Raw genomic sequence first — 15,632 nt, 5'->3', positions numbered from 1 at the left:
AATCAACTTTCTGGAGGTTCCATGCCCCAGGGCCCCAACGTAAGTGGGACTCGCAGGGCACTATGGGTACCGCCCTATCGCCAAACGCCTGGCTTCTCCCTAGCCCCACCTTGCTGCATGATCTCCACGATCTGCACCACCTTATCCATGTGTTTCCGAGCAGCAATCAGCCCCTGCAGCATCAGCATCTTGTAGTAGTTGAACATGTCGCCATCCAGGCCGCCCATCACCTGGGAGGAGAGGAGAGAGCTGTGTGCGCAAAGGGGCTCAGTGTCAGAACTTCCTCCCTTGGGCAAACGTGCCAAACTCCGTTACTTCCCCAACTATTATCAAGCAGGAAGCCTCCCAGGACATCCAACCTCACCCTGACTTATTGCCATTTCTGTTCTGTTTGTCCCCATTTGTGGGGAGCCCATCAGCTCCCCATCCCACGACAGAAAGAACACAGTGAGACACCTCTCCTTCCTGACTCACGTCTACAAACTCTGTGGTCAGCTTAAAGGCTGATGTCTCAAAGCCCAGGTTTCGGGGTGAGCTGGACAGGATGAAGCCAAAGTCGATGTGGATGATGTGGCCTTCTGCGTCCAACAGGATATTCCCATTGTGTCTGAGGAGGGGGCAGAGGAGAGGAAGAGGCAGTAGTAAGTCCCACTGAGGTGGGAGCTTCAAGCTGCAACACACTGGCCACATGACACCAGGCAAGGGCCCTGCCATGTTTCCTGCTGCCTATAACTCTGGGTCCAACCCTCTAGAAGCCAAAGCTAGCAGTGAGAAGAAAGGAAATCAGAAAAGTAAACTGCTAACAAAGGCTGTGGGGTCTCATTCGCTATCATTAACAGCTTAATCAAATAGGTTAAGATTATCCAAATTTCCCAGTAATTGTGATTCTAAGCACCCAAGCCAATCCCAATCTAGCAGAGAACTGGGAAGCTAGGAAAGAAGGCCTGTGCCCTCCAACCAGCCTTTACAGAGGCCAAGCACTTGGCTTAGGGGGAGGCCTCCAGTCACAACCTAGTTACCTGTGTTCTGTTTGTAATTCCTATCGGCCCATTGCAGATCAGAAGCCCCACCCCACCGGAAGGGAGCAGAGATCCCAGGCTGAGTGAAGTTTAAATGTGAAATAGTCTGGGGCTTCAGTTTTAACTATCTGGTAAAACCACTTATGTAAAAAAATTCTCAGGAGGCAATTCCTACAGGCTAGCTGCTGGAAGAACAGTTAAAGGCAGATAAATCCTAGGTCTCTGTGATTCCCACATGAATGGCCAGTCGAAAGAGGAACAATTAACATGCAAAGCATGTGAGGCCTGGCCCATAACGGACCTCCTCTGTGTCAACAGAGGCTTTGTTAGGCTAAGAGCTCACGGTCTGAAGCCACCTTCTCTGGGGTTGGTCTGACTGGCCAAAAGACGGGACAGAGGGAGAACCCAGTCCCACCTGAGTCCTTCCCCCTCTGGAAAAGCATGACAAATTTAGCAACACACACAATCTTGAAAGCCAGAAAGTTCTAGATGTCCTAGTCCAGATTCTTATTTTACAGGTGAGAGGTGAGAAAACAGAGGCCCTGAGAGGAAAACTGACTGACTTGTCCAAGGTCCCAGGCCAGTGAGAGGCAGTTTCTCTCTCTCCTTAAGTGGAGTTAGCTCCAGCCGCAAAGCTACGGGGGACTCATTCTGAAGCAGTTAAGGAGAACTGCAACTGCTTCCAGCTTGGGGCCCCCTTCACTGCTGCCACTTCTCTCCAGTGGATGAGTCCATTCATTACTTGACTACATCTACTCTTTTTTGAGTTATGAAAGGTTTACCAGCTGCCTGTCCCCCTCTCCCCCTTTTAAAGGGGACTCCCATCTTCCAAATATATTAGTCTCCTAAGGAAAAGCCCAGAGGCCTGACTAGCACCTGCTTCTCTGCCTCCACTTACTCAACCCAAGGGTTCAGGCTCCAGGCTTTCTGGGCCCTGGGTTCCAAATGCTGACTCTTTAGGGACAGTCTAAAGCTTGCAACCAGATTCCTTATAAATAATGACGTTTCCCTCAGTCCTCAAATGCAAAGCCTCTGCTGGCTTTATCTGTAAGGCTGGCAGGGTGGAAGGAGCACAGGTTCTGAAAGTTCCCTGACCCTTATTTCCCCCCTGAGGAAACACCTGTCTGACAGCATTTTCATCTGGTTTCAACATAAGAATGTCAGGCCAAACAGGCCTGTGAAAAGATGCTCAACACTGCTAATTATTAGAGAAATGCAAATCAAAACCAAAATGAGGTAACACCTCATACCAGTCAGAATGGCCATCATCAAAAAGTCTACAAATAATAAATGCTGGAGAGGGTGTGGAGAAAAGGGAATGTAAACTGGTGGAGCCACTATGGAAAACAGTATGGAGGCTCCTTAAAAAACTAAAATTAGGACTTCCCTGGTGGCACAGTGGTTAAGAATCTGCCTGCCAAAGCAGGGGACACGGGTTCAATCCCTGGTCCAGGAAGATCCCACAGGCCGCAGAGCAACTAAGCCTGTGCGCCACAACTACTGACCCTGCACGCCACAACTACTGAGCCTGTGTGCCACAACTACTGAAGTCCGCACACCCTAGAGGCCGTGTTCCACAACAAAGAGAAGCCACCACAATGAGAAGCACGTGCACCGCAGCGAAGAGCAGCCCCCACTCACCACAACTAGAGAAAGCCCGTGTGCAGCAAAGAAGACCCAACACAGCCAAAAATAAGTAAATAATAAAATAAAATAAAACTATAAAAAAAAAACCCTAAAATTAGAGTTATCATATGATCCAGCAATCCCCCTCCTGGGCTGTATCTGGAAAAGACAAAAACTCTAATTAGAAAAGATACATGCACTGGACTTCCCTGGTTGTGCAGTGGTTAAGAATCTGGCTGCCAATGCACGGGACACGGGTTCAAGCCCTAGTCCGGGAAGATCCCACATGCCGCGGAGCAACTAAGCCCGTGCGCCACAACTACTGAGCCTGAGCTCTAGAGGTGGTGAGCCACAACTACTTAAACTCACATGCCTAGACCCCATGCTCCACAACAAGAGAAGCCACCGCAGTGAGAAGCTCATGCACCGCAACAAAGAGTAGCCCTCGCTTGCAGCAACTAGAGAAAGCCCATGCTCAGCAACGAAGGCCCAACGCAGCCAAAAATAAATAAATAAATAAATAAATAAAAAGAAAAGATACATGCACCTCAATGTTCACTGCAGCATTATTTACGATGTGGTGTGTATGTGTACACACACACACACACACACACACACACTGGAATATTACTCAGCCACAAAAAAGAATGAAATAATGCCATCTGCCGCAACAGGGATGGACCTAGAGATCATCATACTAAATGAAGTCAGTCAGAAAGACAAATATTATGTGGTATCACTTCTATGTGGAATCTAAAAAACTAATACAAATGAACTTATTCACAAAACAGAAACAGATTCACAGACACAGAAAACAAATTTATGATTACCAAAGGGGAAGGGGGCAATAAATTAGGAGTATGGGATTAACAGATACACACTACCATACATAAAACAAACAGGGGCTTCCCTGGTGGTGCAGTGGTTAAGAATCCGCCTGCCGGGCTTCCTGGTGGTGCAGTGGTTGAGAGTCCGCCTGCCGATGCAGGGGACACAGGTTCGTGCCCTGGTCCGGGAAGATCCCACATGCCGTGGAGTGGCTGGGCCCGTGAGCCATGGCCACTGAGCCTGCACGTCCGGAGCCTGTGCTCCGCAATGGGAGAGGCCACAACAGTGAGAGGCCCGCGTACCGCAAAAAAAAAAAAAAAAAATCCACCTGCCAATGCAGGGGATACGTGTTCGAGCCCTGGTCCGGGAAGATTCCACATGCCGTGGAAGCAACTAAGCCCGTGCGCCACAACTACTGAGCCTGTGCTCTAGAGCCTGCCTGCCACAACTACTGAGCCCCCGTGCCACAACTACTGAAGCCCACGCACCTAGAGCCCATGCTCTGCAACAAGAGAAGCCACTGCATTGAGAAGCCCACACACTGCAGTGAAGAGGAGCCCCTGCTCGCTGCAACTAAAAGAAAGCCCGCACGCAGCAATGAGGATCCAATGCAGCTAAATAATAAAATAAATTAATTAAAAAATAATAATAATAAAATAAACAACAAGGATTTACTGTATAGCACAGGGAAGTGTAGTCAATATCTTGTATAAACCTATAATGGAAAAGAATCTGAAAAAGAATATGTGTGTGTGTGTGTGTGTGTGTATACCTGAATCACTTTGCTATACACCTGAAACTAACATAATATTGCAAATCAACTATACTTCAATTAAAAAAAAAAAAGAATGTTAGGCCATCACAGGCACTTAATAGATGCTAGATTTCTGATAAGCGTTTCTGTTTAGCTGATCTTAAGGTGCTGCCGTGTCACTGGAAGCACAGGCCACTGAATTAGTGCTTTCCCAGGACAGCTGCCCTATGCCCTCGGAGAGGCACAACTCACAGGAGCATTCTAGGTATTGACCCTGAGTCACTGTCTGGAGACTGTCTTAAAAGGCAGAGCCTCAAGGGTGTAATTATCTTTATACGGTATGTTGTTCATCTACATGCGAAGCTGAGCTTCATAAAGGTCACATGATATCGAGAAAAACGACAGCTCTGGGCAAAACAACAGATATGTAAGAGTTTTGGAAATCATATGTTGGAACAAGGAGGAGCATTTAGGGCTGGGAGTTTCAATTCTGTGTCCACCATGTGTCTCACATCCATCTGCTCCTTTCTGCCATCAGTCACCACCACTGCCCTCAGGCCAGGCCTCACTACCTCTAGCTTCACTGCAAAGGCCCACTTACATCCAACCTCATCCACAGTGCCAAAGGGCACATTCACTCAACACAGACTGGATCATGGCATTCCCTCTGCCTGCAGAATAAAACTCCTCAGCCTCATAATGAAGGCCCCACTAATCTGGCCTCAACTTATCTGACGTCACTGCTACTACTGTGCCATGCAGTGTGGCCCAAGCTTTAATCACCTCGAGCGGTCTCCTCTGCCTGGGACATCCTTCCCCCACAGCTTTCTCTGTCCTCATTCTCATTCGTCCTTCAAAACCCTGCTTGCTCAAACCCTTGCTCCTCCCATAAATCCTTCACTTCTTTGGCCCTTACCCTGGTACTTGTCAGTCTGCCTCCTAGCCTTAATGGCACATGAACGTGTCTGTCTCTGCTTAAAATATGTTGTTTGTTTCATCTTTACATTTTGGCAATGGAAGGTCATGACGAATAAATGAAGGGACAGAGGGAACCCTGAAGAAAAGGTTAGGACAAGGGACAGGAATTCACCTACCTGTCCTTGACTTGCAGCAGGTAGCAGACCAAGCAGTAGCCAGCACAACTCTGCACAAAATTGCGCTGGGCACTGAGGAATGCCTCAGTAGTGTAACTGCCATGCTCCTGCAGGAAGTAATCGAGCAAGGAGAGCTGTGACTGTTTCTTCACCTGGTGGATAGACACAGCATTGACCACTGGTTCAATCATGCCACTGTCGGCCGAAATCACAAGAATCTTGTATGGCTTGATCCACAGGGGGACTCGCTCCTGTTCCCAAATGGACTGTGAGGAAACACAGAGGCATTGTGACTCTCTCTAAATGGGGGTAGGAGGCTAAAATCCCCTCTGTCCCCAACCTTGGACAGTTCCCATCTTTAGTGGCCTTGAATTCTAGGCCACCAAGTGAGTAAAACCCCCTGATCCCACTGAGAACCAGGAAGTTTTTTTGTGTGTGTGTGTGTGTTACGCGGGCCTCTCACTGTTGTGGCCTCTCCCGTTGTGGAGCACAGGCTCCGGACGCGCAGGCTCAGCGGCCATGGCTCATGGGCCCAGCCGCTCCGCGGCATGTGGGATTTTCTCAGACCGGGGCACGAACCCGTGTCCCCTGCATCGGCAGGCGGACTCTCAACCACTGCGCCACCAGGGAAGCCCAGAACCAGGAAGTTTTGAAAGGAAGTCCAGGGTGTGACAAGACACAGGGTGGCATGTAGGAAAAGGTATCTCACAGAGAGATATCCAAAAAAGGGAGGGAGAATAGGAAACCTCGCTGTCACCTCCCAAGCTGGGTCAGTGGGATCTATTAACCCAAGTTGAAAGAACAGGGATAAAGACCAAAAAGGATTTAGGGTCAGAGAAAGTTTCTCCAGAAAATGAAAATATTTATATAAAGAACTGATTAAACAGGTGAAGTTGCTTGTAGGCAACTAACCTGGGGGTCAGGGATTGACATCTCAGCCCACTGCAACCCACTTGCTGCAAATCAGTTGGGAGTTCCCATCAGTGATTAGAACAGGTGCCAGTCACAAAAGGGCCACAAGAGGTCGCTGTGGAGCTGCTCCCGGGGCTGTACTTCCTGGTAGGAGCACCAGCTTAGTTTAACGTAAATCTAACTCAGACCTGGGCAGGAAGATGGTCTCCAGTGGAGCTCCCTGCAGAAGGACCTGCGTGATCACCTCAGGTGGGCTGCACGTGGGCTGAGTTTCCCTTCTTTCTCCCTCCCTTCTCTTACCTGCAGTTGCTTCAACACCTGGAAGGCCAGCAGCTCCTGCCGAAGGTCATCCCCACACTTGACAATGACTGACAGGAGCCGCCAATTGGGGAGATGGCCATAGGGGGAGCCCTCTCTAATGCGCCTGTGAAGAAAAGCAAAAAGGTGTCAAAGGGTGATGCCAGGTTGAGGACAGAGACACGGCTTCTATCAAAAATCCAAATCAGGGCTTCCCTGGTGGCGCAGTGGTTGAGAGTCCGCCTGCCGATGCAGGGCACATGGGTTCGTGCCCCGGCCTGGGAAGATCCCACATGCCGCGGAGCGGCTGGCTCCGTGAGCCATGGCCGCTGGGCCTGCACGTCCGGAGCCTGTGCTCCGCAACGGGAGAGGCCACAGCAGTGAGAGGCCCGCATATCGCAAAAAAAAAAAAAAAAAAAAAAATCCAAATCAAACTCCTCACAAGGTAAGGACTCAGACTGCCGCCTGGGGGCCTGATGGATTTTGCCAGAGGGTGTTGGGCTGAGAGACAATATGGATGGTGGACCCCACCCAACTCACCGCACTTTCTCCTGCCAGGGCTCTTTGAGAGCAACTGCAGAAGGGTCTTCTGGGTCTCGTTTGAAGGCTGTGGGGGTGTGAGCCAGCTGCTCCGAAAGGCGCCGTCTAGCAGGAAGAAACTATATCATTTGCTTGGAGGAGATACCCCACATCCTCATGTCCCTGTCTATGCCAGCATTTCCTGCACTGTTTCCTTGATTCTGGGCACACAGAGATAGAAACCTGGGCTGAGAGAGACTCATGGAAGGAAACACACCACTGATATCTTTTTGCTAACCTGGTGGTTTGTAATCATGTTCAATGCAGATTACCAGGCCCTGCCCATTCTCCTACCAACATTCTGCATTCAGAACAGGTGTGGCTCCCGCATCTGCATTTCCAACAAGATCTCCTCCCTCTCCCTGGATTCTGACACGTGTGTCCTCAGACCCACTCTGGGAAACGCTGTTGTAATTCCTTCCTCTGGTGCTTTCATTCCTTTGGAGTCCTTTTAAAATGTAACTTCTTTCTGTAGTAGCTCAGTAATTTCTCAACCCACACCTTCAATGCCTCAAGTTTGGTGGTCTCAGGACATGGACAGAGTAAGGAGAGAGAAGAGGGAAAGATACAGGCTGACAGAGAGGAAGGGGACAAAGAGGAAGGCAGTGCCTAAGAGAGGGATGAAAAATGACGGGCAACATGGTCTGGCCATACCGGATGTCGCCTGCTGCAATGAACACAGGCTCCTTGCTCTCCTGGCTGGTGATGCTGTCCACGGAGAACTGGGAGATGTTGTCACAGCTGTTGGTGTGCACTTCAGGGAGCTGGGGAGAGCAGGGGACTGCAGGTCAGAAGCGCTGAGCACAGGGGTTGCCTCTTTCACCTCCTCCTCAGATCACCCTGCGTGCTGCCATCTCCAAGACACGATCAGCCCTCCCTTCCAAACCCTGCTCCAAAAAGCCTCCCCTGGTTATGCACCATCCTGACCACTTGGACCCCAAACTGCCTAGGCCCCCCCCCACACAGATCCTCTAGCAGTGTTTTTCAATGTGTCAACTACCTCCATCAGAATTACCTGGAATGCTGCTAAAACGTAGATTCCCAAATCCCACCATCAATCTGAATTAGAATTACTGGGAATGAGATCTGGAAGTCTGAATTTCTAACAAGTTCTCCGGAAGACTTCTAACGCACTCAAGTTTGCAAACCACTGCCATGACCATCACAGAAAGCTGAACTTTCAGCCTTATATTGAGAGCTCCCCAAGGCCAGGGATGCATTCTCCCTTAGGGTCCAGAAAAGACCCTCTCCACGCTAGGTTCCTTTGAGCAATTTCTTCAACCTAAGTCATTCAGTCTTATCTCCCCATCTCTCTCTAACTATAAAATATTCTACCAGACCCCAAGGTCCATATCAAGTCCCTTCTTTACTCTTTCCTTTGTACAAGTGCATTTCTCCTTAACCCCATTGATCACTTACTGCACACTGCCTTGTTGTGTATCTTATACATAGATTTTTTTCTTAAATGTCTGCATCCAGTCTCCCCATTTGGACTGTAAGCTCAAGTGGAGAGTCTGCCTTTCCACAAAGTGAAATCCGGCTGTGCTACAGCTCTAATAAAATCCTGCTCTGGATCCCTACAACCCCAGAACGAAATCCAAGTTTCTTTCCACAGCTTACAGGATCCTTCTTACAATCTGGCCCATGACGGCCTCTCCAGTCTCATTCTTCACCACCTCCTCATCTCATGACCACACATCACAGCCACACAAAATTTCTTTCTATTCTTAAAATGGGCCAAGCTCTCTCATGTCTTCCAGTCTTTGCACTTGCTGTCTCCTCTGCCTGGAATACTCGGTACAACTAATTCCTACCTACCTTCAGGCCTCAGCTGAGATATTATTTCCTCCAAGAAATCTTTCGGGGCGTGTCCAATCCCAAGTCTGGAATAAGTGATACCTCCACTCTCAGGTGCTCCCATGATACCCCATCCTCTCCAGCACAACCTGGATCACACCACACTACATCTACCTGCTGACTGGCCTTGTTCTCTCTCCTGTTAGGTCATAAGCCCCTTGCAGGCAGGGGCCAAGCCTTGTTTACTAGCACACAGCACTCAGGGCTGGCACAAAGGCCCTCCATAAACATTTCTTGAATGAATGAATGTATGAATGATTCTTCTCTGCGTTCCTAAGACAACTTTATATCGCAGGTGTTCAATGTATATTTTGATTAAAATTTTCACACTCCCCTGGGCTTAGAAGTTCCTTCTTACAGTAAGCCTAAATTCTTCTTGCAGGAAAATGAGCTCCACCTGAATCTGTTCCAGACCAGAGCTGTTCAGAGCTGTCCCCTCTCACACCTGTCACTACCTATGGCACTCATTTGGGTACTTGCTTCAGCCTGCCTCAGGGTGTGTTGTGTTGTCTCAAATACATTGAAAGTTCCAGAATAGGTGCTGTGCCCTTGGAGCTCCCTCACCTCCACCTGCAGCTCGCCTATGTCATCCACCGACCAGGCCTCATCATCGTTGTCATAGTTGGGCACAGTGCTGAAGCTGCCTGCCCGCTGCTCGTGGGTGATGCCGCATTCGGGCAGGTTCTCTACAGACCGGGTGCTACGAATTCGGTTCTCCGGGATCCGGGCGGGGACGTTGGTGGTGTCGAAGTTTTCACATTCGAGGACTTCCACATAGATCAGGTAGGGAGCCTGCGGGTAAGTGAGAACAGTATTTGCAGCTTACCTCCACCACTGTTCCCCCCAAACCTCAACTCTGCTAACACGGTTCTTCCTGCTGCCCACTACTGCTCCAACCTGAGTCCATCAGTCCCCTGACATCAGGAATGCCATATTTAGGGCAGGAACTTATCCTATGGGTGCTGCTACTTTGTGAGCTCCAATTCTTAGCGTCTTTCAGTTCTCTCCTTAATTAAAAACATACCTGAGGTGTTTCCCTCTTCAGCCATGGCTGAACTACTGTAAAATACTAGTTTTTTCCCCTGAAGTGTTGGTTTGCATGAGAACCACCTGGGGTGCATGTTGAAAACTGACTTACTTGGGGCCCAACCCAAATCTAGTAACTCAGTCTGGGGCTGGAGCCCAGGAATCTGCATTTTTAAAAAGGCATCCACCTTCCCCAGGTGGTTCTACTACAAGAGGTGTCCTCCAAACTGATCAGGACACAGTCTCGTAAAGCAGTGGTCCACACACTATTCTGCTTATGTACTTCCTAAAAGTATTTTGAAAAATCATGTATCCCCTCAGTTTTAAGTTGACAGCTAAAGTTTTTCATGGGAAGTTAGTTGCCAAAGTATATACTTTCTAGTGTCATGCAAATATTGATACTTTAAACTAAAACTGTTAACATCACTGTCTTAAAAAAAAAAAGAATTTGGCTGAGAGAGTACACAGGTCTTTAAAATGTTTCAGCTGAGCTTCAAAATGTATAGCTGAAGCACCCTGGCAAAACCATTCCAAACCATCAATTACCACCCATTCAGAGAGGCCTGAATGCCTCTGTGGGCTTGTCCTAAAAACAGACAAAAAGACTGGGAAAAAGTTGGGCACCATTCCAAGCAGGATTCTAATCTTCAATACGTCTTCTGGGAAAAAAATCTGAACCATTAGTGCTCATTTCAACCAGCAGACTAATTTAGCTAATTCTCTCCTTCTCCCTGCCCACTGTGATCAGAAAAGGTCTTAGAAACAAAGATTTCTCTACTCTCATTGTTGCTGTACCTGGAAAGCCTAAGAGTTATAGAAGGGCTGGAGAAAAGCTACCAAAAGGACTGTGAGGAGGGGAGGAGAGCAGCTCTCTCCTGAGACATGGCAAGAGGCAAGCTGAAAAGATCAGGCCTCTTTGATCCAGAAAAACAAAGCCCAAGAAGGGGGACAGGAGGGCCCTCGGAATCACAACAGTACTCAGGTGAAGTCAAGGCTGACACGTGCACGTGGGCTATGGAGGGAGTCTAGGATGCTGGTGGGGCACCCCTGGGCACATACACACACCCTGGACAACGACAGGAGTAGAGTCAGATGAGGGGTATGGTTTGGGCCAGAGCCCACCTACCTTGTCCTTAGAGTTGAGGACAACAGCCTGGGTGTGGGGCACGCGGACCACGTGGTGGTCAAAGGCAGCAGTGGGCAGCCAGACTCGGGCAGGGAGCTTATGGTTCAGCAGGGAGAGCTCTGAGATCAGCCGCTGTGTTTTCTGTTCCTTGGTGGGGAGCGTGGCCAGCCGCTTGCCAATCGCCATCAGGGACTTGATGAATTCTCGCTCGGGAGCCAGTCTGACGGGCTACAGGGGGTTGGGATGAAGTAAAAGATGGTGAAGAAACCATAGAAAAAAGTGGCCCAGTCACTCCTGGCCATGCAGGGCAGGAGTCTCAGTGTCTCTAGAACTCCAGGGAAGGAGCTACCGTTAGGCCCTTGTAGGAGATCCCACCCACCCCTGTCAACTTGAATTGGGAACAGGTGGAAAAGCCAGCACAGTCCTTCTCCACAGGCTAGTTCTTGAGGGTAAGGGGGTGATGTGTGAATCCAGGTCACCAGGTGCACCCCTCTTCTCTTGGACTTGAGTTTCTGAGCAACTGTCCCAAGGCTTCAAGATGGGTGGGGGATGATATCCAGAGAGGTTAGCCAGGGACCCAGAGAGAAATGCTGCTTACACCTGAAGTGCTTCACCCATCTCAAGAATGAGGCTGTCCCTCTCCCCACCTGGATGCTTGGGCTGGGTCTCCACCAGGGCCCACAAGGCTAAGGAGGGGAACAGCGAGTCAGTATTTCCCCTTTCAAAGGAGGACTCAATCCATAAGTGACTTTTGATACTTTCAACGGCATCCCCCTGTCCACCCCACAATCTCTCACAAAGGGTCAATGCACATGCAGGGGATGAGGGAAGGATGAGCTGACTTTGCACTAATGAGGGAATGATCAATGGGGAAAGGAAAAGCAGATGGAGGGAGGTACGGGTGGGCAGGTGGGTGGAGAAAACAATAGCTCCTTTCAGCCCCTGATGATGGCCCTGAAGACCTGTCTTTCAGTGAATCCTCCTTGGATCCTCTTCCCCTACCGCTCAGGGACTAGGCTCCCCATATTAGCTCCCTCCTGTGAAACTGGCTGCTCACGTTGGACACTTCATTCTCAGAAAGGGCAAAGTCAGTCTGGGGAGTAAGGTGGGGATGGGGAAAAAGATGGACTCAGCTAGACAGGAAGAAGGGCTCTTTTCCCACCCTAAGTCCTTCTACCGTAAGGGGCATTTTATCAGGATAGCCACCCCGTTCCATCTCTCCTCACCTAGATAAGAACGGTTATCTCATCCACTTATAGAAACAGTAGTATTTCACTCACCAGGCTTCTCTCCCTCTCTGTGTGTCTTGCTTAGTTTCCTGAGTGAGAATTTCTACCCTCACACTGCAAAAAAGAACTTCTTTTGAAAGCTGGGCAGTACCATGCCCACCTCTGCATGTGCACAGAGCCAGGGTTCAAAGGGACAGCTCATCTCTCAGCCTCTACCCCACAGGGGGCTGGCTCAGGTCCCCATACAATAATGAAAAACAGGGTGTCTGAATCAGTCAGGAATGCTTTGGGAGGCAGGGTTGAACAGAGATAAAGACAGGAAGACAATAGAACTAGACCTCTGTGGTCCCTGGAAATATCCCAGGGGCTTAATAGAGAAAGAGAAAGAAAGGAAAAGGAAATTTGGAGACTCACTCCTTCGTTCATCCTTATCTCCTAATCCATCCACTCAGGTGGCAAATGGTCATGGTCCCAAGGACCCTCCACCCCAAACAATTCATAGTTATCTCAGATTAGAAACAACAGAATTCCTTCCCATCCTCAATTCAGCATTTGGGTCAGGGGCCCCTAAGTCACATCAGCATGTTGGAAATATGACCCCAGGCCTTGAGAGAGAGGCACTGCCACAATCATGACTGAAAGGGGATCAGCACAGAACAAACTGATTGGGTAGACAAATCAAAAATAAAGTGTAAAAAAATCATCCAAACTCCCAGAGGGTCCAGCATTTCCTCTCACGTCTCTGCCCAGCAACAAGGTCCGAGACCCTGTGGGACCAGAGGGTCAGGGGTTAGTTCAGAGGGAACAAGAAAGGAGAATGAGGATTAAGGAACATCGTGGGCAGTGAGCTGGGAAAGGGAAGAACTCAGACCTGGAAGAAATGTGGTTGAAGTTGAAAAGAAAACTGGCTGTGGGGAGGCAAAACTTTCCTTCAGGCCAAATCCTGTTTGCTTTTCGGGTCAGCTCACCCAGCACAGGGCCTAGCATTTGGAAGACACTGAATAAGTATTTGATGGTCTGATGGCACAAGCCATGGGGAAAGGGTTCTGGGTGGGAGAAACAGGATCCTCAGGGTTTCCTGCCAAGCAGTTTTTGGCTCCAATCCAGGGATAAATTCTACCTCTCTCCCAGCTGTTTGCTCTAGAGACCCAGGAGCTGGGGGCTGAGTTGCACTGCATCCCAGCTGTCTCTGGGAGAAGGATCAGCTGAGCCCCACTCAGCCTGGGCTCAGAGCACTGGCAATAAACAGCAGGGGGCTCCTCCAGGTCTGGGAGGGAGGAGCTGATGTCCCAGGAAGAAAAGGCACCTTTTAACTCCAGCCTTGGCCTGGGGACTCAGAAGACCTGGGGACGGAGAGGAAATGCGGCCATGGGGGGAGCCTGCCACCCAGTCCCAGCCTGGCCCCACTTACGGAACTGAATGAAATATCAATACTCTCGGTGCTGGAGGAGAGCTCCTGGGAAAGGGCCGGAGGGCAAGGGGAGAAGGAGGGGGCGGGGAGGGAAGGGAGAGAGACAAAGGCAAAGAATTTAGCTCCAACTTGGATCATAACTGCTTCTCTTGTGTAGCTCTCTACCTTTCCGCTTTAATGAAAGAAAGTCAACCCACAAATGCCACTTGCCCAGAATCTTGACACTTGTGGAAGATGCTGGAAAGCTAGTGCAAACCTTGAGGTCAGGAGGGGTGAAGAGACACTGTCCTCTGCTTTTCACTTTCTTCCCTTCTATTCTTGCCTGCACAAGTCTTCCTTCTGGGACAAATCCTAAAGCTGGATCCCTCAGGGAGGTAACCGCGCTGCCAAGCTTCCCTGCTTTCTCTTCATCCACTCACATGCTCTCAACCAACCCCTTCTCCATGGAGACCACCATCGAGAGACTGAATTTAACAAGCTTCATGGCCCCCACGCTGGAAATCCCATGTTCCTCCAGCTTCTTGGAAACGTCAAGGAGGAAGCAGAAGAGCTAAACTTTCAGTGCCAGGTACATCTCCTCTCTAATCAGCCTCATCATCACCCTGGGAAACCTAATCCCAACCTTCAATCATGTGACAAGGGATACCATGGACCCATGAGCATGAAACTTCTGGGCTAGATGCTGCTGGGAGTTAAGGATGAATAACTTTCTTACCTACCAAACTTCTGTAGGCTTCCTATCAGGGTATTTCACATGATACTCAAAAAATTACAATTTTTTTGACATAAGTTGGGGAGCCAGGTACCAGCTGAATCCATCTGAGAAAGCTGAGTAGCTGAGCAGCAGCAGCTGTCCTAGTCCCAGCCCAGGGGATTTAGCTAAAACCTCACCCCATTCCTATGTCTTACTGGTGTCTGTAAGCAAAACAGGGGAAAGGGCTGGTACTGAAGCTCATTCAGCGGCTCTGCTGCAGCTCGTGCACAGGCCCATCCTGCGTTGTCCACGAAGGTCTCCCAGAGCAGGAAGAAGGGGCAATACGTGTACACAGATGTGCAGCAAGGGGCAATACATGTACACAAATGTGCAGCCTGGACTTCAGAGACGAAGTCCAAGGAACTCCCAGGGCAGGAGGGCAGTGGTCACTGAGCTACTCTGCAATCCGCGTTTCAAGCAACTACTTAATTCAATTCCACGGTTTAAGTTCTATTCTAGCTGGAGGTCCTCTAGTCAGGTCTTTCTTTGAAGAACCTAGGGAGAGGGGCACTTTGAGGCAGAAGCCAAGCTGAACACTCTCCCAAGGCAACAACTGCTTTGGGCAGGGGTGGGAGGGAGAATTGAGGCGAGGATGCTAGAGGCTATGGTGACTTACTGGTTCAACTTTTACTCATGAGCTGGGTGGGGAAGGAACAGCAGGCAGGATATTGGTTCCATGAGCCACGCTCCAGCTGACTCTCCTACAGACAGGACGGTCCTGACTCATTAACAGCCTTGGGGGAAGGGAGTTATATCATGACCTGCTCCTCTCTCCTACTCTGTAGGCTTGAGTCACTCAAACTGAGTCAGCTCCAAGGAGAAAAGCTTGAGGCCAAGAAGCTGACATCATACTCTATTAGGCTGAAAGGCCTGCTGGGGCTTACAGTGTGATACGCAGCATATTTCTCTGTACAAAGGTTATAGCCCTGAGAAGACAAAGCTGATCTACAAGTGTCATTATGTGGGGTGCGGGGCTAGCAGCTAAATTACTGCCCCCTGCACCCCCAACCCTATGCCAGAATATTTACCATTTGGTTACAACTGCAAAACTGCCTGAACAGAGTTCCCTGACTAGGCTGATAGAAACTGCTTTGAAGGAGTGGGCTTGGAAGGGTGGAGA

At 49.5% G+C, this 15,632-nt stretch overlaps 1 protein-coding gene across 6 annotated transcripts in view; it reads right to left on the bottom strand.

The window, feature by feature from the left end:
• PI4KB (phosphatidylinositol 4-kinase beta) overlaps positions 1-15,632 on the bottom strand; it is a 29,085-nt gene that overhangs the window by 1,840 nt on the left and 11,613 nt on the right. For 3 of the 6 annotated variants that reach the window (XM_082663551.1, XM_082663552.1, XM_082663550.1), the window contains 9 exons: positions 13,759-13,803; positions 11,119-11,346; positions 9,531-9,758; positions 7,764-7,873; positions 7,071-7,175; positions 6,534-6,657; positions 5,322-5,587; positions 475-607; positions 110-230 (listed from right to left, as the gene is read on the bottom strand). In XM_082663551.1, coding sequence (XP_082519677.1) covers positions 110-230; positions 475-607; positions 5,322-5,587; positions 6,534-6,657; positions 7,071-7,175; positions 7,764-7,873; positions 9,531-9,758; positions 11,119-11,346; positions 13,759-13,803 — 1,360 coding nt within the window. Of the gene's footprint in view, positions 1-109; positions 250-474; positions 608-5,321; positions 5,588-6,533; positions 6,658-7,070; positions 7,176-7,763; positions 7,874-9,530; positions 9,759-11,118; positions 11,347-13,758; positions 13,804-15,632 lie in introns of all 6 variants that reach the window. The other 3 variants (XM_082663553.1, XM_082663555.1, XM_082663554.1) reach the window with 2 other exon arrangements.

This window comes from Grampus griseus (genome assembly GCF_964374135.1).
Source record: "Grampus griseus genome assembly, chromosome: 1".
In the NCBI taxonomy this organism is placed as follows: Eukaryota; Metazoa; Chordata; class Mammalia; order Artiodactyla; family Delphinidae; genus Grampus; species Grampus griseus.
This window is presented reverse-complemented; position numbering and strand designations above follow the sequence as displayed.